Source organism: Melospiza melodia, chromosome 1, assembly GCF_035770615.1.
Source record: "Melospiza melodia melodia isolate bMelMel2 chromosome 1, bMelMel2.pri, whole genome shotgun sequence".
Taxonomy (NCBI): domain Eukaryota; kingdom Metazoa; phylum Chordata; class Aves; order Passeriformes; family Passerellidae; genus Melospiza; species Melospiza melodia.
Window position 1 is genome coordinate 42,435,275 of NC_086194.1, and position 22,539 is coordinate 42,457,813.

Below are 22,539 nucleotides of genomic sequence, written 5' to 3' on the forward strand. Positions count from 1 at the left end.
GGAATACTCCTGGCATTCCTCTGATCTGAGCAAGGCCACTGCACCCAGAACAGCTTATCAGCCAGCATCACTGCTTAGAGATACAGCGCAGGTTAAAGAATCTATTTCCAGGAGGCGAGGTCTTAAGCAAGGGCTAAGAGTGAAAGACTGCTTCTGACATGCAGCCTCACAGAAAAAGGTTCTATGAGAACAGGAAACAGACCTCTGCTTTTATCCCATTGCCTTTCTTCAGCTTAACTCTCTCCCTTGGAGCTGCTGTTAACACCTAAGAAAAGGAAGCACAAGCTGCAGCAGCCTTCTCAAAACCAGACCACACTCGGGCACAAGTGGGCTGGATCAATTAGGTCATGCAGAAGTAAAATTTGAAGTCTAGAGAGGTCTACTCCTGTGAAGTCTGGTTCAGCTGCCAGCAACAGGTAGTAGGGGAATACAGATCCGTGGGTGATTTGAACAGAACAAGTCCTCCTTTCTGCTACTGATAAAATCTAGGACTGGCTGGCAGCAGATCCTTGTACCTTCCCTTAAAGGCTTAACAAAGATGTTGTCAGTAAAGACAAACATGGAGGTTTCCCCACTAGGAGGTACCCCATATGATCCCATAAATACCTTCCCCTCTGCTGGCATTTAAAAAAACAAACTAGAGGGAAATTAAGAGTCACGTGCAGTATTTTTGATGCTGCCTTACCTATGATGGAAATGCTGCAGATAAGATTAATAAAGTGCTCCAATGTGGTAGATCAGTAGCCTGTGAAAGCCTCAGCTAGGTAAAGCTTTAAATGTGACCTTTCTAAGCAGAGCTGATCTTGCAGGAAGTTGCATGCTCAAAAAAAGTAATTCCAGTGAAACAGAGGCACTCAAGATGCTTGAGATCTGGAGCTAATACATACCAGGAAGGGATTTCTTTTCTTGGGAGAAGGGAGGAGTCAAGCAGGAAAAAAAGGAATAAAGCTTACTAAGAATGTTAACAGCAGACATTATATCTAATTTCTTTGCATTCCTTCCCCCCTCCTTTTCCTCCCGTCCTTTAAAAAACAGGAGCAAACTTGTGAGTTAAGGATTCTGATCAATGCAACATGTTAGGAAAAGAGAGCAGGAGGTCAAGAGGAAATGATTAATCCTGTGCAGAAGACTGGCAGGATGGGTCCTGGAATGGCTTACCAGAACAATGCCCCCACTAATAAGCAGGTCAAAAGACCCTTACAGTGAACAGAAGCCCCAGTTACACTGTACATTAATATTCTTCCCTTTACCCCAAGTTATATTTGTTTGTTAAAGCCACATTAAAAAAAAAAAAAAAAAAAACCAAGTATTGAATTAGAAGACAGGTGAAAAGTTGTGGTGCCAGACAAGCAGGAAATCTGAAAGATAAAGGATTACAACTAAACAACTCAAAGTGTAAAGAGCTCCACTGTAAGATGGTCTTTGCAGAAGGGTTTGCTAAACTGAGGAACAAGGCAGGAACCCTCTATTACAGATTTCACACTGACTTTTGTGTTTTACTCATGCAGCAGACCAGCGTCTCTTCTGATAAAGACCGCTCTTCTGTTGGTGGCATAGTCTAATGAGCTGAAGAAAAAAAGAGCAAATTCACTGCAGGCAATACTTTGGACCTGAAGGTGCATGTGGTTCAAGGTTTACTGCCAGAGATAGCTGTTTAGTACTGTGGTTTCATGATATCCAACAGAAGCTATTCAATCCCAAGAGACTCCAAGTTTCAAGTAATTATTCCAATCCCACACCACTCCTCTCCTCCACTTTAGGCAGAATTACAAGTCCCCAGGGCTGCACTGTGGATGCTGTCAGGGGAAGGCAGCTCTATTTCCAAAAAGATTCTGAACTTACATGAAGTATGTATGTATTCCACGATGCAGCACCCAGTACAACCTCAGACTTGCGCTCACAAATACACAGCAGAGGTTTCACAAAGGCTTCAAGGCTGACCCAAGCAAACCCACCTCTTCCAGAACCACCAGCCTTCCAAGCACTCTCCCAGTTCAGACACGCAAGCACCAGCACCTTGAGAACTGATGTGAAGATTACCCTGAAAACTCACCCACAGTCTATAAAGGATGAAGTTACTCATCAGTTCACTAACACAGCCTGCCCTACTGATGACAGGAAAGTGACAGCAGTACTGCTCGAGGTGTAAAGGCTGGTGCTGATGGGTGGGCAGGGAGGAGAGGGGCCAGCCTGCCCCTCCTGCCGGCCCAGCAGCAGCAGCAGCGCTGCCCTTGGCTCCTGGGGCCAGGGCAGATCCAGCCCTGGAGGAGCCCAGCGCTGGGGAGGAACGCCCTCCGGCAGCAGCAGCATCGCCTTTGTATCAGCACACAGCCTCCATTTTGAGCAGCTGGAGGCACTGGGCCCAGGCTGGAGGGGGCCAAACTTCAGCTTCCCAAGAGGAGGAATAAAAATGGGGAGATTGGTATCAGGGCTGACACAGTATTGTTAGTGCCCTCAGTGCTCCCCCAGCTGAACACTACTCCTGTGAGCAGTGTGTGTCCATCCTTCACCCCACACCAGCAGAACAGGGCTGCGCACTGAGCTAAATATGGGCCAAGTGCAGGGTTTTTGCAGTGAGAGCAATCCTTACAGCATAATACGACAGAAACTCCAAATTCCTCAGCTTTTAGCAAACTGAATATTAAAGCAAGGCTGATCATTAATACATTAACCCCCATCTCTATCCCCCAGCTCCCCATTTTTCTGCAGGAGAAAAGGCACAGGCTGTAAAATGGGACATGGGTTTCAAATCAGAGAGGTCTTTGGGCATTAGAAGGTTGTTTCAGGGAACTCCACACCTTTTAAGAGAAATCTGAAAACAAAGCTACAGCTTACTTGGAAGAGAATTTGTACTTTGAGAGCTCTCTTGGGCGAAAACAAAATCTAGCTAATGTACATGTCACCTTGTGCCAGCACTGTTAAACCCACCAGTACAGGCACAGCCTATTCCAGTTTGTGACCTCTCTCATGTCTGCTGAGAACCAGCAGATGTCAGGCCACTAATTTTTATTAAATCAGTGAATTAAATTGAAATCTACCCCTTCAAGTCTGGAAGAAATTGAGTCTAAATTGTTAAATTCACTTTTTGCAAACCTGTTTTCCTATTTAATCCAGCTTTTCACAAGGAAATGCATTTTAAAAGTGCTCCTCTTGTTCTAGGAGTAAGCTACACATTCCATTCCAAATCCTGCAGCGTGCACTAAGAGACTGGCTTGAGGTAGAGACTGTCCTTACAACACATCCAAGAACCAAGCTTCAGAGTATTTGTTCCAGAACACAAGCCAAAACCACCTGAGAGCTGGGTGAGGTTACACATCTCTGCACAGAACCACGAGTGCAGCAGGGCGAGGTGAGTGGAAATTAAAGCCCCAGCGAGCTGACCTGCTCCTGGGGTGCGAATTCACAGGACAACCCCGTGTGGCTGGCTCAACATGCCAAAGACAAGGATGTCAAAAAGCCAAATAATTGTTATCTAAAGCCCGGTGCACGGGCTGAGTTCAGCACAAACATCCATTTTGCTCTGCCTCCCCCACACAAAAGCCAGGAAAGTGGATTCCAAAGTTCAAGCACTGTAACTACAGAGGAAATGCTGCAATGAAACAGTTTCACTCTAGCTACATTTCCCCCAAAACTTAAAAGACAAGCTTCTTGGACACCCAAGTCACACCAGTAACATGCCAATTATTTAGGGCACATCTCCTACACACTTATTTTCATGACTAAAAACGTCACAGCATTAAAATAGAGCTCACACACAGAGCTATTCACTTGCAGTATAAGCCTAATAAAAATGAAATGGCTAATAAGTTTCTTAACCAATAAAAGTAGCAACAGCCATTATTTAGTCAAGGGATGATAGGAACTCTTAAAAGAGCAATTTTTTCTGCTATTTGTTTCTCCTCTATTCCCCACAGTTCATTATAAAAATGCATTTTCCAGTGTGTAAAGGCACTACTAACCAAAAGTTGGCACCTCCAGCCAGACACACACAGGTTGTGATGCAAACCAATGTGTTCTCATGCATAAAAATACAGTCTCCTCCTATTTTCTGTGCAACAAGATATTGTCACATGGGCCAAATCCATTTTAGCTATGGCTGAATTTTATGAACAGGATCAAGTTGCACTGCTTGCCCCCACCCAGCTGATGAACCTTTAAAAGTCAGAACTACCACCCCACATTTTTGTAACTCCATTCTTGACTGGCAGCGATTGCCATTGTTCCAGCCCTAATCCTGCACTCTAAGAATATCAGATGATTTCCCCCCCAAATAGGAACTACTCAGTCCTCCATCTGCCCAGCATAATTACTCTTTCCATGACAGTCACCATCTTTTTCTCCACAAAACATCAAGTACTGCTTAGATCCAAAATCAGTTTTTAATGCTGTCCCTTTTAACACAAATACAAAAGCCCAGTCTGCCATCAGTGTAAGTATTTATGGACTTGCAAACCTACAAATTCCACCTAGAGCCACACTATGCTCTTTGAAACTTTTCCCAATGGTTGTCTCAAAGCAAGAGCCCATAAAGAGTTTATTTCATCAAATTGGAAGCTGTATGAGGGGAAACAGGGCTTGTGAACACCACCATATTTAACTCGTTAGACTTTCTTCAAATGTTTTGGATATTGAGCATTTCAGGGAGGGACAGGATTGAAAGCATTTACCAGCAAGAGCCATGATTGATTTAAAAACAGTTTAGAGAAACAGGCAGAAGCAAGTGCAGGGCTTCCTTTCAAATTTGAAAAGAAACATATCTTGTTGGCCCTCCGGTCACATTCAGTGCTGTTTTTTCTTAGGACCATCTAAACAAGACAGATGTAGCCAGTATCCAGGCAGCAGCTGAAGCCTGAGCACTCGAAAGGCTCTCTGGGGTGGGGGATGGAGGGGAAAGAGGCAGAAGAGAAGGAGGAAGCCATTTGGCTATAAAAAGGATCTTTCTTTCCTGTTGAAATGCAATGGTAAAGAGTGTCAAAATGGCTTAAGGGTGGGGAGGTCAAACATGTTTTGAGATGTTAAAAACTCTTAAGCTTTGTCCAAAAGGCTGAAAAAATCCTTAAGGTAGGTTTTGGTTCTTCCATGCAAAATACTTAGCCATCATAATAGCCGGGAGCAATCCTGAAATTTCCATTATCTGTTCACTTTTATCACAAATTAGTCAAAACTATTCAGTTAACATTTTATTCTAATGAATCTGCCACTGGAGAAACACTTCTGAAAATTACTGTTTTCCAGTAATTTTTAGACCCATCATGTATTTGCCAATCCTCCCTCCCTCCAACAAGCCTCCATTTTAAAAATCCATCACTGCTGCTCATACAGCGCAACTGACTCCGCACTAATAAGGATGCTGAAAAATAGGCACCAAATAGCATTTTCATTAATGCCACAGCACCAGCAAAATACACCTTTAATCTGTATGCCATCAAAACTGAACACAACATAGAGGCTTTTCTGCTAAACAAAAATATTTTAGTAACTTCTAGACAATGAAATTACTTGTCATTTAAATACAATAATGAAATTTCAGCGGTTCTAAACCTTGATTCACAAAGCCAGACAAGAATGCTTAAAAAGCTTGTACGGTAACTTTTACCCTTTGTTACTTCACCAAGATCTGCAAGAAGGAAGCATATAGCCTGCACAGTGAAGCCTCATTTGCTATGGCTACAGAAGGTCTTTAAAGCTTTGCAGCTTATTTTCTAGTTTGTAGTGCAGCAATAGAAGAGTCCATGTTTTTCTTTTTTTAATAAGTAATTTATTTAAGTGGAATAAGAGCCACTGGAATACTGACTGGCACGCCAAGCCCCCATCTCTCCTACTGACAAGGAAAGCCGGACTCTTCCTTACCCTCCTTCTCAAGCCAGTCACTCTTGTTCTTCTATAAAAGTCTTCTATAAAAGTCTCCCCCACAAGAGGCTCCAATGCACCATCTCAGAAGTGATGCTTGCAAGTTCATTCACAGGAAATTGGATTTACACCTGCCTAATTTCTGAAATGTGCATAAAACAGGGATACAGCAGCACAAAGCCACTTCCCCACCATGACCTCCCGCCCCCACACCTGAAGGGGCTGGGCTAGGGGGTGTAGGAAGGAGACCACCTTTGAGAAGGGGTTTTGAGATGCAACTTATGAACAGATGCTGGAAACCCAGATCCTCTATTACTGTTATGGAGCTTAAATTACACATCCAGAAATTAATTCCAGTTGCTAATATAGGAGTCAGGATGTTGTTAGCTGACAAGCCCACTCAACCACTGAAGTCCTCTCATGTTCTGTAAGCACCTTGTCTCTCTCTCAAGTTTCTACATTCCACTAAAACTCGCTGCTTGAGGTGGGGATTGCACCAGCTGGTGTTACAGCCCTTTGGGCTATGGGTGCCACTGCTTTGCACCAGAATTTTCTACAGGAAAAGTCCTCTGAGAAGTGGCACTTCCCAGAGAGAAATCAGAGAGAGAGAAGTCAGACTTCTCTCTCACATGGGCAGGTTTAAGTAGGAGTTCTTCCCAGCACTCACTGGGCTGGCTTGTTAGAGAAAAAGCCAGCATTGGGGGTGTTCATCAAGGCTCAGTTTGTTTGTGGCACATTAACTGGGCTGAAGAAGTCACCCTTCTGGGCATCCTCTTGAGAATTAAATTCACTGCACAACCGGACAAACACTGGATGTTTACAGAAAAAGACAAAGCTGCTTTCAGCAAGAAAAGGGTTTTGAGTAGAGGCATAACTTCCCTCCTAACTGGGAAGCATTCTGGAATTAACAGTTAACTGTTATAACCTCCACAGTATCATGAATCCTGAAGCTGCAATAATTTAAACTATTTCTCAAGCCAGCTTCACTAAAGTTGATATTGGAAACATGGTCAGAACCTAGCACAGCCCTTTTTCCCCAGCTGTAGAATTGACCATTTGATCAACACATAGCTTTGACCAAAACCAAATAAAGATCAGTAGAAAATACTTTGTCAATTCCCTTTTAATGGCATAAAGGCTGAATCTCTTCTGTGCCAGACATTACTTTCAGATGCCAGCACTGTTGCCAAATTGTGTTGTCAGCTAATCTAGTGAGGGCAGAAATAGATCTTAACCTAGTACATTTTTAGGGGATGTATACTGCAATGGGTCAGAGTTGAAAGTCACTTGACCAAATAATACTCCATCTTTTTGTTCCAGGGTAGAATCCACAATTATTAGGATCTCCATACAAAATCTCAAGTATACAATATGGTATATTAAGGCTTTCACTACACCACCACCTAATTATTCAGGAACACTGCACCGGAAAACACCACAAGAACCAACAGAGTTTTCAGCAAGGTCAGGATGGTGAGTAGCCAAGAGGTGGCAGTGTTCCTGCCTGGTAAACAGGAAAAAGACTGATTGTTAATAGCATTCTCTTTGGGTAGGAAGTCCAGTGGCATCAAAGTGATGGACTGCAAGGGGCACACTTTTTAAACTGCTTCTCTCCCCCTTTCAGCTGCAGCCCAGTTAAAATGAATATTCTCTGCAGGGACTACAACCAACTCCTGGTCAAAGCAACTGCCTTAAGAAGCAGTAGTAGTATACTACTACAAGCATTCTAATTAGAGAGTAATTGAATGCATCTAGACAAGAAGGTGGCAATATTTTAATGCTTTAGTTGGCTTCTATAAATGAAAGGATTTTAAGACATTATCAATTAAAAAGACCTCCATGATTGCATAGACAAAGAATTTTCAGGTTTATAATAAAAATTGTACCTCAAACTTAGCACAAAAAAAAGGGAAGAGTAACACTATAAATCGGTACTTAAATTTCACTTGGCATTTAAGCTAGCCTAAGGAAATCCCAAGACTGCCTCACCTCTGAATTTTTAACATGGTTATTGAACACTGGAAGATGAAGTTTCAGTTCACATGTTCAGTGCAAAGGTCACAAGCTCTGCAAGACCATGATCAGAAACATTCCAGGGCAGCGTTGCTTAATTCATGGCAACAGCTTTATTTAACAAAAGCACTCGAGGAATGGTTTCCCTCCGTAACTCCATATGGGATCAAACATGAAACAAGCCAGCTTACTCCAAGAAGTGGCTTCTTTGACCACATGAGACCTGGTGTTTTGAGAATTTATTTTGGCTGGTTTTGTTCCTTTTTGTTTGTTTAAACTTTGATTTGCAAAGATCTTTCATTCTGAAAGCATTTCCACCTAGCCGTAGCAGAACAAGAGAGATGGCATACATATTTGGCAGGAATGTCTCCCCTGCCTGGAGAAAAACAGATACATGAAATGGGGAAAAACAACAGACACACCATGATATTCTGACTCTTACTGATCTAGGGAAGTATCTTCCAACAACCAACAGCCTTTTGTTCCTAGTCAATGACTAGCAACAGTTTTCCTGGGCCAGACAGGAGTTTCTGAAGAGGAGTTTCCTTTCTTAGATAATAAATGTAGCATTTTATATAATTTCACATCATGCCGCTCAAAAAACTTGTGCTACTTTATTACAACATGTGCATCCAAAAGAAGTTACTAGATTTGGAGCCGTGTCAGTCACCTTGGATTATTTTCCCTTACTACCTCCCTCCTTCAGCAAGGGACTATGTAGCTGTCTGTCAAAGTATCTTTGCCAGGGGAGCCAAATGGAAAGCTGCCCATCTACACCCAAAACCTGGATCCACTAACACAGGTGGATAACATCTTAAGGAAAAAAATTCATACCAGGGAGCTTTGGGGCAAAATCATACACCACTACAAATAATGAGAAAATTGTTCTCAAAGGGAGGAATAAACTGCAAAAAAAGCTGAAAATTAAGATAAGAGTTATAATGAGGGAGGTTATCATTATCCCAAATAGTTTGTCTGATTTCCATCCCAGACAAGCCATATACAAGTGTACCTGAATTCTGCAATGAGGATAACACTGTTCTCATATGCTGAGGAATAACTGGATGAAAGAAACAAGATTTCCAAGACAGCATTTCATGTCAGTGAGTCTCTCACCTGCTGACAGCATATTTGGATAGCATACAGTGATCTCAGCTGGGAGGTATCCTTATTTTTTTTATTTTTTTTTTTTTAGTCTTTGTTTTGATATGCAACACTTCCTCTTTACAATCTATCCCCTAGCTGGTGAAAAGTGTTTCCTTTTATATTTCCTCCTGGGATGGTGTTAAAATGAATTTAAAATTCAAACAACAAACACATTGATGAAAATATTGTGTTCTCCTATAGACAAGATCATATTGAATTTCATGCATTATATGGTATTTTCAGTTGAGACCATGATTTTTTTCTGTTGCTTACATAAAAAAACTAATATTAAAATAAGACAGGACACCATCAATGCTTCCCCATGATAATTTAAAAATTTAAGTGGAAGGACACATTGTAGATCAGTTACTCTAAAATACATTCTAAACAGCTTTCCTTTTTTTTTTTTTCTGAAATAGCTGTCTTGAACATTGGTGAAGACAAAACAGCAGTTCTGACAGGGTACTGGTTCAATACATTGTTCCTAGATTGATTAACTGTCAAGATTTATCCTTCATTGAGGAGAAAATAAGTTGGTCTTATTATGCTAGCCAAACCCTCATAAATACCTTATAAAAATGATGTTTACATGCATACACTGACAATATATAATGAAGACAAATGAATGGCAACAGAAGTGTATTACTGAGCAGCTGAGAGGAATGAACACTTGTTCCACATTTGCACAGTGACTTGCACTACCAAAAACCATGACATTTTAAAAGTGACATGCTTAGTCACAAGAATGCTTTATAATGAAATGCACAACTATGGCTTTCACCAAAAATTTATTCAAAGTATCCATGCTCAGCTTCCTTCCCTAAGTTTAAGGCAGAGCTGGGGAAGGAAAGGAGATGAACAGGTTTGGACCAGAAAAAGGGACCTTCAATACATCTTTGGTCCACACCATTGGGGAGTTTCATCAGCTGAAGCTCCTTAGCAGCCCCTGTTCTCTGCTGAATGGAACAGGCTGGCATCAAGAACAGGTGTCAGAAGTGATATCATGTACAGAATGAAAATGCTATGAATTGTATTTACAAGGATGTTGATTGAAAGGCATGACTTCACTCTAAGAAACTGGTGGCCAAATAAGGCGCTGAGTAACTCCTCCTCAGAAAGTTTCTGCAGCTACACAAGCAAATTGGAAACCAATTAAAATAAAGCTATAAGTAGTTTAACATTCTAAATAACTTCTACAACTACAGAAATTATGGTACTCTGAAGAAAAAAAGTTAATTGCTTGCACCTAAGGACTGAAATATGAAATGAAACTATTAAATTAAAAATGGCTCCGGTTGGGTTTTTTTTGTTGCAGTTTGTGAAAGTAGGCACATGTTAACACCTGCGTTTTTAAATTATGGTTCTCCCATTTGTTCTTACAGTGTATAAAGTTTTTTGGCATCATTGCCAAGAGACAGACATAGGAGCACTAGTAAAGACTATCAGTAATCACGTACTACTTGAACTCCCTTCACTGGCTCACAGGCATAGGAAAAGAAATGAAAGGACTGACAAGGAAGTGTTCCAGTGAAAGAAGAGCCTCTGGATCTAAGCCAAGCCCAAGTATGCCACTACAAGCTCAAGTGGCCAGCCACAGAATCCAACTACTCCAGTCTTTGCAAAGATATGCTGACCTTACCTATATCCCCAGTCAATGCCAAAGCCTCCTACAAGGGGAAATGAATTGCACACATTATATTAATTGTAACTGCAGTGCTTCATCACTTCCAGCAAAAATCTCTCTAGTGGTTCTCTAGAAGACCTAGGTTCCTAAATTATAAAGAATTTTCAATTGTTACTACAATATACCGACATGCACTAACCATGCACCAATATGGAACAGCATCAAGGCGTACAACTGCTCCCTGGAAATATTATTTGAAGAATAAGCCACTTGGAATGAGGGGCCCACATGTACCCCATCAGGTTCAGCAGAATATTGCCTTAGAGGCTTTCCACTTGTTTTGGTAAGAGACAAAGAAATTCGGCTGACTTGACACAACTGCTCCTGAGGAACAGTTCAGATTCAGAGGCACGTAATGAACTACTTTTGACAAGATGCAAAGGTGGGATAATTCCACCTTTGCCAGAAAAGCAATAGCATGAAGATAAAGTCATGTTTGTTTTGACAAGTCACAATTGTCTAAAACTCAGGAAGTTTATCAAATTTGTATGCATTGGGAAGTGCATACAAATGGAAAAAGCACATCTCAGGAATGACTGGAAGTTTGGAGCGGACAGCCCTCCAGCAAATTGCCAGCTATGCAGCAAAAGTCAGCTCGAGACACTTCAGCCTTGCTTCCACTCAGCCCAGCCTGCTGGGACTGCCCACCATGAACCTCCCTAAGAACCATCCCACCAACAACCACACAGAGTAATTCAAGTAAGGAAGCCATGCTTCAGCAACAGAAAGCTCAGGGGCCATACATTAATTATCCAGCAACAGGCTCAGAGCCCTTGAAAAAGTTAGTAATGCAAGAAGAGTGCAGCAGCTACCATGGAATATTGTCAATTAAAATACACACTGTCTGGAACAGAGAAAGAAGACAGCACCTTCATGATAAGGGAGGGCATGTAGTTACCTTTTGGAACTTTGTCAGTAGCCACCATATATAATTCTAATCCAATTCTTAATTCTAATCTTATCAATGCTTCCATGATATTGGGGGAGGTAGGGTTTATTACATCTGCCCCCTCAATGACAACTGCATTGAGTACAAGAAAGGAAGAAGCAAGGAGAGCATTAAATCTTACCACCATAACCATTTTAGTACATACAAGAGCAGCACTAGAAAGACTGGGACCTCAGTATTCTAGGAATTCTTTTGTACTTCATCCTTTCCAATTCCCAAATGTTTTGTTAGTGTTGCTTGTTAATTCTTTCAGGGTAGAATCCACTCCAGACCACTACCTGATCTTTCCAGTACCAATTTGTTTATTATGATAATTTTGGTTTTGTTTATCTTTTTTTCTTCCATAAACTGCCCTTCCCTTCTTCCCAATATCCAATATTTTCCCATCCATTTAAAAGCCTTTAACAGAAGTTGACACCAAATACATCCTGTTGGGACATAACTGCAATGCTGTAGGTACTTCTACAGTAACTAGCATGGGGAAATTATTTTCCATTATTTCAGTCTAGTATTCAGTCAATTCAACTGAATCCTCTTGTATCATTATCTGCACAATCATGTCTACGACTTGCAAGCACTTCAGTGGGAGAAACAACAATTTTCATTTTCCCCTACAAATAACCACTTCTCTGAGGGGAGGCTGTTCGGGTCTCACAACAACTTCAGCTAGCTTGCTCGTCAGTCAGCCACCGATTAAAGAAAATCTGGTTTGCAATCTGCTCATCTAGCCACAAAAGCTGTGTTTGGGACACTCAGCAGACTGGCTCATTCGGCAATCGGTTTCTTAACAGAGAAGCCATGCCTTTCTCAAGTAACATCCTTGTATGGATCAAGTATTCTTGAAATTTGAGTGACTTTGTCTAGCAGGCTGCAGACCCCCTTCACGCTCCAACTTCAATGTATTAAATCTCCAGTGCCTTTGGGCATACCATATATAGCGGTGGGGGCGGGGTGTGCTGCAGGGGGCTGGAATTTAACCCTTTACCAGCACTGTTTTTAAAGGGGAAAAAAAAAAAAAAAAAAAAAAAAGGAAGACTTGGAGGCATGCTGCTCCTTCTTTCTATGCTCTGAGAAAAGTTCTTCCTCAAAGTAACAGACCTGCTCTGCCTCACATACACATGCACTTACTAAAACATTCTGGAACTACAGAATTGACTTCCAAAGCACAGCAAGACCCCAGGAGCTACCTGGTGGCTGTCCCTTACACCCTCCACACCTGACATGGCATTATTCAAGGTGACAGAAGATCAGCAAGAGTAACCTTGTCAGGCAGCCCCTACTGGCTCACTCACTGGTGCTTCCCACTACCGACCCTGACACAAGGCAGCAGCATTTCTCTAGTCCCTGATGCAGCACTAGGGTGGATTACAAAGCTTAAGGGCATCCGTAATGCAGACAGCTTTCAAGCTTTGCTCACACCCAATATTTAAGGCTAGGGATTTTTATTTTGTACACTTAACTCTCTGACAGTGTGAAAAGCTGTGTAAAAAGAACCACTGAAGTGAAGGGGGAGGGAAAAGGGGAGGATTTGAAGTTTGATAGCTGACATTTTACCCTAAATAATAGTTTGCCCTTTGTTAACCAAGAGCACCTGAACAAAAGGCTGTATAACATTAGTTTTTTAGCATATGCCAGCCACTCTGGACAGCAAGTGCCTAGACATCCAGAGAGAGTCCACAAAACCCAAGACAACACAGGACACGGGGAAGTTACAGCAACAAGCTCCAGCACCACCATCCAAGAATCACAGTGAAGTTTGATTGCTGAATTTCAGGTCCCTGCCAGTGTTTTAATCCAGCCAAACACAGCATTTGAGAGTTCTGTACATTCACAATACCTTGCCTAGCAAAAGGAAATATTTACAGTAGATGGTAGTTTAACAACATTGGCTATCCCCAAAAGAAACTGGCGGGGGGGGCATGTAATACAAGCAACCAACTGAAAAAGAGGGTTTAGCAAACTTCACAGAACACCTTGAAATATTTTGGTTATGCATGGACACTAACCAACATGAGAGGGATGATGCAACACAAATTCAGCTATCACCTTTAGCTCACTAAAGCACCCTTTTCCCCCCAACACAGATTAAAGGGCAAGAACATTGCTGTTCTCACATCCCTGGAAAGCACTGGTATAAGAGCAGCCTTGGTGATTGCTTGGGTGCTCTTAGGAGAGAGAATACTGTAGTAACAAACAGGAGTAAAACTGAGCTGCTGAGGTGACAGCAGCTGCTTTGGTTAGGTTAATGTGTCTACTTAGAAATGAGTTTTCAAGGCAATCCACATGTTTCTTCAGTTGAGCTTTTCTCTGTAGCATTCAAGACATCTCACAATCCCCAGAATTTTAAGTACCCAACTCTGAAAAGGGATTCTCACCCATTGCCAGTCCAACAAGTTTAGAGCTTGCCTCAAGTCACCTCCCTACTGCTGGGAGGTAATCCATTTTCTCCAAGTCAGCACCAGTGCAGAAGCATACAGCACACAAAGCATACAGAACCATAAAACAATAAGCATTTGAAGTTTCCAGTTCAAGCCTTAGTCACTTCAAAAATATTTCAACCACATATGAAGGAAACTGCTAACTAGTCATCATCCTAGCCAACAAGTTCACCATCTGGGGTTTTAGCAATGCATGTTACACACTCAAGTGAAATAACAGGAATGGTGCCCTTATTTCTTAGAGCTGAACATGTAACTATGAATTAATTCTGTCAGTATTGCACACATATCCAAGATGCCTGAACAACACAGAACATATATTCATGAGCCTCATCTGTGGGTACTGGCTTTTATTTTTTTCATACTAGGCTATACAGCTAGAGCATTTAAAGCTGGCCAATACTTTTAGTTGCTAAAAAAGATTAGCAGCTATGGACGCTGTAACTGAAAAGAATTTGTTTTGTTGAAGTTGATAGCAGAGGAAGAAACAAGTAGATGAGAAGGAAAAGAACTTTAGACAAGAAACACACTACTGTCTTCGCCACATACAGTTTCTCTTCTTTAAGAAGGCAGTGCAAAGAGGAATAATAAAATAACTTCTGAGGTGACATTACATAGTAAAGAAGTTTTTGTACTCAAGGAGATAAGGAATTGGAGCAATACCATGTTTTTTGTTCCATTTCTGTAACTTGATTCTGATGCACAAGCCTAATTTGTTAGGAGGACCAAACCCATCCCACCCACAGAGCCCTTCAAGCACAGCCAGGGAAACAAGAAAACAAGCCATGGAAGGGGCTGCAGCTGAGCCCACAAAGAGTACAGCTGAAACAAAGTCAATATGCCTAATATATTTTGGGATGAGGGACATCCATTCATCACATGAACCAATACTTGGATTGCCAAGCAACAACCAGTCCCATCCAGTATGTCTACACTTTTTAATTAAAGACTTTGAATGATAGGTTAAAAGCATTAGTAAAAATTATGTACTACATAATTATGATCCAAGACCGTATCTGTAACTGGTCTACTGAAAGTGGGTTACAGCTGAAGACAATAAACCCCTTCTGTGATATCTTATCTGTGGTAACATTAGTCTTGCATTCAGTGCATTGTTCATGCAGCTTAAGATCTGTGCTCTCAACACATCGTGATTCTTTCTTTGCCTGATGGAAAGACACCAACAACTTTGCAGGAAGGAAGGGATTATGGGAGGAAAACTAGGAAGAGACTGGGCCACTGAGACACAGTATTGAAAGAGGAATGATATCTCCTCCTTGACTTTAAAACTGAGGAACTAAGTAGTTTTCCTTAAAGGAAGCATGGTCTAGCAAGCATGTTTACATGCTCTGAAGATTTAGCTGAAAGGAGAAACTGCTACACATGATGAAAAATTTCATCACTAAATTAAAGCAAAAACTCAGCTAGACCTTCTCTCCCACTTACAAGATACACTTCAAGGCATCAGTTCTAACAAAACTGTAATTCACAAAATTATGGGTATTCAGCAGTCTAGTTTCATGCCTATTTATTGTATGCACATCTCCAGCTGTATGTCACTACAGCCTCAGAGGTCTATGCTGCAGCCTGCAAGCATTAATACCCCTAACACACAGCAATACTCTTGGGTTTTCAAAGACAGGCTCTAAGTAAAAACAGTCCATGAAAGTTGCCTGAACATCCAAGGCATCTATGCTTCTTCCAATTTTTACTCACTGAAAATTGTCTGAAGCCACATTTAATTAAGCCAGTAGTGTAACATCATCATATCACCAAGAGAAAAACCTGACAACTTCACTGTATTTACCCTAAAAATGGTGAGTGGATTTCAACACCAGTCAACTGCAAAGCAGCAAGGAGGCATTGGATTCTCCAGAATAATATTAAAGCTGTTTAAAACAAAAAGTTTTAATTCTCTTCCTAAAGAGAAGGAGTTAAATCAAAAGACTTCTGCATGCAGGGAAGAGCCAGGAGTTGAAGATGTGATGGTGAAGAGGCATCTAAAGGGAAGGTAAGGCAGAGTAATCCCAGAGGTTTAACACCTGATAGCTGAACAGTATTTGTAAGCTAAAAAATATTGTGAAAAAAAATTATTCCAACCCTTTATCTTTCTAAGGATGTTAAATCCACATTCCATAAATCACATATGAACAAAGTAACTCACTACCCTGCTTTCTTCATCAGGAAAAAGTTTAAAAGGAAAACACAACTGTCAGTAACCCAATCTGAAGCACTGTTCTCAGATGGGCACCTGTATGTGCATTTGATATCAATAGAGAAAAGACACAGTAAGTATGATCAATGAAGGCTGCATGAGTACCAAGATCTATATGCAGTTTCTTACATGCCCTGGAAGTATGAATTTCTCTAGCTCATGTGCACATTTTTTCCTCTAAACCTGAAGCTCTCGCAGTCACAACACCAGTGACACAATGCATCGCATTTAAAACCACTGCCTCTGGATACACTCCTAAAATTTTTAATCTCTTTGTTAGGTGGCAAAAACCTTAATCATTACAAAGAGAAACAGCAAGAGCCTGTACCACACACTGCAGTTTCACACAAATAACCCCTGAGCAAGAGATGCAGAACTGGGAACTCGGGCATACTCCCTCTGCATGAGCCAACCACTTTGGCGAGACGCGTGGGTGGGTGGCACTGGGAGCACCAGGGAGCAAAGCTCAGCATTTGGGAGCATGGAAAGCCATTACACAAAAGCAACCACATTTAACCTACCATTCCTGTCTAACCGCTCCATTCCTCCTTTCCCCTCATACCAGTTCAGCCTGGAATTAAAATAAACTTATCCCAGTGCTAGCAAAAGGGAAAAGTTTTCTGTCATGTTAAGTGAATTAAATTGGCTCAGAGAAGCATCTCCTGAGTGTGCTTGCTCCCTATTGTGAGACCACAGCTCTACCCTACATTAGGGGAGCTTAGACATAAATTCAATCAGCAACTTTAGCCAAGGTACCAGGTAAGTAGCTTTCAGTTCAGCTGACAGCTATGAAGTTGAATGCTTTCCCCTATACACATGCAAGCCTCCAAAAATTGCATCTTTCAGTCTGTAAAATAACAAGAAGGAATGCATTTTAGTCATAATCTAAAAAGATAAGAAATCCAAGAATATATGCAACATAGCAATCTGATTTTAGTGAGTCTTGTCTGCATGCTCCAACAGCCCCATGAACCACTGCAACTCACTGACATGGCAAAAAACTTAAAAGAGTTTGTAAATTAATCTGATCAGTTATGACCCTGACCAAAGACAGACATGATGCAAGGAGAAGGAAGCAACAGTGTGTTTAAGGGCAAGGAGAGAAAGATCTTTAAAAGCCTTTCTTGCAACAGAGGGAGCTGTGGTGCTACAGGGTTTTGTCTTGTAAGTCTTGGTAGTCCATGAACCACTTCTAAAATGGAATCTGTAGAGTAATATCAGAACAAGAAGGGTCATACACCATTAAGCTGACTGAATTTGGCAACTCCACACTTTCCTAGAAAGTGTCAGAAGTCTGCTATTGAAGTGTTTTGACCATCCACCACTGTTATCATGAAATGATATTCAAGCTCACAGAAGCTGAGCTCTGCCATAAATGAAAGTCCCAGTTATTTAACTTGCAACTTGTAGCATTTTCCACTTTCTGCAAACTCACTTGACTCAGTTTATCAACACAAGCCAAGTGTCCTACAGCTGTTCCAACATTTTCTAAGATGGTGGTTTAGTTTACAGCCTATTCATCCTGCCAAGAAAAACAGAGGTGCTCTTTCAGTCCGAGATTAAACAATCAAGAACACATTGACACATCAGGGAGGATATTTGATTTAATTACGGGTAAGACTAAAGTAAAATCTTTCCAAGTCCCCTGTCTAGTTGGTTTTTATAACAATAACATCTAGTTGCTACTGTAGCATTGATAGCGCTGTACACACAAAAAATGCTAGACAAGATAAAATTTTCAGGGTTGTAACATGGTTACTTTTGTAGAATGCTTCAAAACATCTGAAATTAAGCATTTTACATCAGACAGTGAGGTTCCCAGTAGTAAACCACCAGACTGGATTTCAACAGAAGGTCCATGACAAAGAATTGGCTTTTGATTCCCCCTCACCCCACAAGTTTTGTTCACCTTCTTTCATGCATCACTGTACTATCTGCAGGCACTGCTATCCAGAAAGCAATGTTCAGGGTTCCACTCTCTAATGTCTGCCACTACTGTAACAGTCAATATTCTCTGTTTCAGAGACTGTTATGTACTCATAGCACACAACAGGAGTCAACAGCTCAACCAAGACCAGAACCATCTCCACTAAAAAGAGACTACACGCCAGACACATCCCAGTTAAGAGCTGAAATCTGCATTTCTCTGCATAAAGAGGATGAGCAACTACACTGATCTTGTCTGGCAAATGTGTATGTGTAGTCTTGTTTTGAGACTTGGAACACCCAGCAAGTCACCACCCACGGTGCTATTTCCCTTCTCACTCGAGGGAGTCTAAAAACGGAGGTGGAATGAGGGAAAATTATGGGGAACGGACAGTGATTCCCAGAAGGAGGGGTGGAAAGACCAGAGAGGAACAGGATGAAAGGTAACAAATGAGTAGCAATATTAGGACAGGAGTATCATGTTCTAGGCAAGGAGGCACAAAATAAGGGAGGAGCCAACAACTTTTGTGCAGAAAACCCTCAGGGATGGGGGTCAAACTCCTTATAACAGGGTAAGGAGGATCTATCCTGGGGAAGGAGAACTCTGCATTTAAGAGAATTACTCTTCCAGCAGCTTGCAGATGAGATCTGCCTATGCCCAAACCTTACCTGCATGAACTAATCAGAGGGAATATCCTGCCCACCAGCTTTTCTCACATACTGAGCAGAACCCGGGTTTTTAACTACTAATATTAAAGTTTCAGGCTACCATTCCTGCCTTGCATTTTAGGTTTGTTTTTACACTCTTAGCCCAACAAAGTGCCTAAGTGATGCACTAAGTACTCTCCTGGAAGGCTGCCTTTCTATTATCGTTCCTTTTATGAGGCTGTAAATAGCATTCTTAAACAAGCAATAACCCTCACAGTTTTGCAGCCACCCTTTCTCAGAAAAAAAAAAAGTTGTACACCTCACCCATATTTTTAGCCAAAGTGATAAAGATTTACAGGACAAACTGTTCCCAATAGTCAGACTATCCCAAACAATTCCTCTCGAGTGAATAATAAATACTTGCAAATACTGATCAGGCACACCCGCATTAAGGAGCCACCAAAACGCACTAATCAAGAACAGTAGTAGATCATTAATTTGCAGAATAAAAGCCTTTCTCAACAGGAGCTGAAGGCTTGAAAATACTTAGTTGTTTTAAAACAATTTCTAGGTCTACAGGACACAGGAACACCCAAACCCAATCCTTTTAAGAGGTGTACTCTTTTCAGAGTGCACTGTTGAAAGTAAAATTATTTATGTCAAATAAATTAAGCTTTTTCAGAAGTTGCTTCTAGAAAAGCCATACAGTTTAAGCAAGGGTAGAATACCTTTGTTCCCTTTGCAATTTAAGATTTTAAGTCCACAAAATACCTAGGAACTCTTATCCCAGCTACTCTTTTACTCAGTGGATTCAGAACACATTGCATTAGAAGCTGGATATTCTATATTATGGCCAAAAGCCCTCAATTGTTTCATTTTACACACTTCGAAAAGAACTTTCATCCTACTGAGAATACAAAAACTAGAAGCTTTCTAGCCTGCACCACAAAACCGAAGTTATACTCCAAAATGAATGCAGAAAGATGTTTTTTTTTCTAGTGTCTTAAGAACATCATGCCTCATTTCAGTCTAGCATTCAGTATTACACAAGTGCTTTAGGAACCCCACTCTTAGGGAGATGCTGAGATATCACAAAAATCTGTAAGCAGCTCAGCTGCCAAAACGTTTCTGGGCTGTTTTTGTTTTTGTTAAAAACTTAATTGTTCCTCAATCACACTTCATGCTCCCCAAATGTCATTTTAAGGTCTTTCTTTTCCCACAGAATTCATACAGTCTGTCCTCTGCCACTAGCAGCTCTAAGAAACACAAAATGCCAGGCATTTCCAGAATTATTTCATACCTACAGCAACATTAGAGGACATAGAAAAAGTGTCCCTGAAAACTGAAGACAAAGGCATCACCACATTTCCCTGGGCGAAATGCCTTCGTTTATCAGTTAAGCAAGCATCCCACAGGAAGCTCTTGTACCACCCCTGTCCTCAGGCAGGTTTTCCCCGTAGCCCCTTGTGCTGTCAAATTTCATCTTGGGAGGAAACTGCCTCCAACACCAGTTACTGGAAAATTCCAGCAAAATCCTCCCGCGTTGACCCCCAGAGCAAAAGGGGAAAGTCAGCAGATCGCCATTTTCCAGCTTCAAACGAAAAATCAAGTTTCAAGTTATCACAGCAAGAAACTATCCCAATGAAACTTAAGACACTTTCAAGTACATTTTGAAGAAGCCACTGCCTGTTTTAAGATCTATGAAACAATACTTAGGGTCACCAGAATCAAAACTTGCAAAGCCAAAGCGTTTTAAATTAACACTACGTAAAGCAAGTTCCTGTTTTTGCATCAGTAGATGTTTGCCACCACAGAAGCAGAAAAGATGTTAACCAAGAGCAGTAGATGTAGCTGGCATTTGCAAGCGTGAGTATCTCTGCTAACTTTTTTACTGCCTTTTATTTATTTATAATTCATTAATCAAAAAGGCGTCTTTTTCTCAACACAGTTACCTTCCTTCCCTATTTATTCGTTTTTCTTCCTCCAGTGGGTTACACGCCGAACACGGCTGTGCAAAGCAGACTCCACAAACCAGTTTAACTCAGCATCGGGACTCTGGGGGACCCCAAACCTTTTTCCCTTGCATCTGCGCGGCCCCGCCACCCCTCGGTACCCGCCGGACGAGCCGCTCTGAGGGACACAGCGCCCGCAGCAGCCCAGAGCTCCCGCTGCAAGCCGCTCACGGGCACACCGGGGCTCCGCCGGCCGCCTCCCGGGACAGCAGGTCCCGCACCTCGCGGAGGGGCCCCCGGCTCACCTCCTCCTCCTCCTCCTCCCGGGCGGCGGCGCGGAGCAGCGCCCGGTGCGAGCGGGTTGCGCCCGGGACGCCGCCGCCTCTCCGCACGCCCTCCCCCGGTGTGTCGGCGGCTCCCGCGCCCCGCTCCGGCCGCTGCCGGGGCGGCGCTGCCCCCTGTCCCCACAGCCCCGCCGCCCCCCGGCAGCCGGCGATGCGGGCGGGGGCCCTCTGGCGCCGGCCGGGGCCGGGAGCGCAGCCGCCCCTTCCCTCCTCCTTCCCTCCCTGCGCTCACCTCGTCGTCGTGGTGCTGGCAGTAGCTGGCCCGGTCGGGGAAGACAGAGAGGATGTTGTACGGCGAGGCGGGGTAGGGCGGGCTGAGGGCGAGCGGCGCGGCGGGGCCGGCGGCGGCGGGGCCGGCGGCGAAGCGCTCGATGAAGTGGTCCTTGGTGAGGCGGACGCGCTGGTGCGCCCGCACGCAGTTGTCGCACAGGTGCTCCTGGCAGTCGAGGCAGCGGGAGCTGGCGGCGTTGCCCTCGTCGCAGGAGCTGCAGCGGGGCTCGCCCTGCCGGCTGTGGGGCCGCCGCAGCAGGAGCGCCGCCGAGCCGCCGCCGCCCGAGGAGGAGGACGACGACGACGTCGAGGAGGACGCGGCCGAGGCGGCGGCGGCGGGCGAGGAGCCGGCGGCGCGGGGCGGCCCCGGCGGCGGGCGGCCGTGGTGCCGGTTGTTGCCGCCGCCGCCGCCCGAGCCCGCGGCGGGGCCGGTCCCGGCGGCGCGGCCGTTCTTCTGCTCGTCGGCGGCGGCCGCCACGACGACGACGTCCAGCAGGTTGCTGAGGAGGAAGTTGGAGGAGGGCAGCGCGTCCATGCCCGAGGGCTCCGAGATCACCACCTTCTGGTCGCAGATGGGGCAGCGCAGCTTGAGCGCGTCCCCCGCGCCGGGGTGCCGCTGCGCCTCCAGGCACTGGCGGCAGAAGGCGTGCAGGCAGGGCAGGACGTGGAGCCGCCGCGGCGGGCCCCCGCAGGAGGAGCCGCCGCCGCCCCCGGAGGAACTGGAGGTCTGCGAGGAGGACGAGGAGGTGGAGGAGTTGGACGAGAGGGGAGCCGGCGAGCCGCACATCTCCTTGCACAGCGGGCAGATCTGGAAGTCGGACTCGGGAAACGAAGCCATTTGCGATGGGCCTGACTCCCCGATGGGGGGCAAAAACGTGTCTCTCCTCCCTCAAAAAAAAAAAAAAAAAAAAAGAAAAAAAAAAGAAAAAAGGCCAAAAAAAAAAAAAAAAAAAAGCGTGGGCGGAAAAGCAGAGGCGCGGGGAGAAGGTAGTTCTGCAAGCAGCTTACCAGCAAGCTGGCATCGATCAGTCGTTTTGCCAAGTGGGATCGATGGGCCGGTTTTGCAAATACGGTGTCATCGATCCGGCGGTCTGCAGGGAGCTG

The 22,539-nt window shown here is 43.5% G+C and overlaps 1 protein-coding gene across 1 annotated transcript in view; it reads right to left on the bottom strand.

The window, feature by feature from the left end:
* The window catches only part of TRIM71 (tripartite motif containing 71), a 54,070-nt gene extending 31,782 nt beyond the window's left edge, over positions 1-22,288 (bottom strand). The window contains exon 1 of the mRNA XM_063176874.1: positions 21,398-22,288. Coding sequence (XP_063032944.1) covers positions 21,398-22,273 — 876 coding nt within the window. The 5' untranslated portion in view covers positions 22,274-22,288. The remainder of the gene's footprint in view (positions 1-21,397) is intronic.
* Between the last annotated feature and the right edge of the window lie 251 nt (positions 22,289-22,539).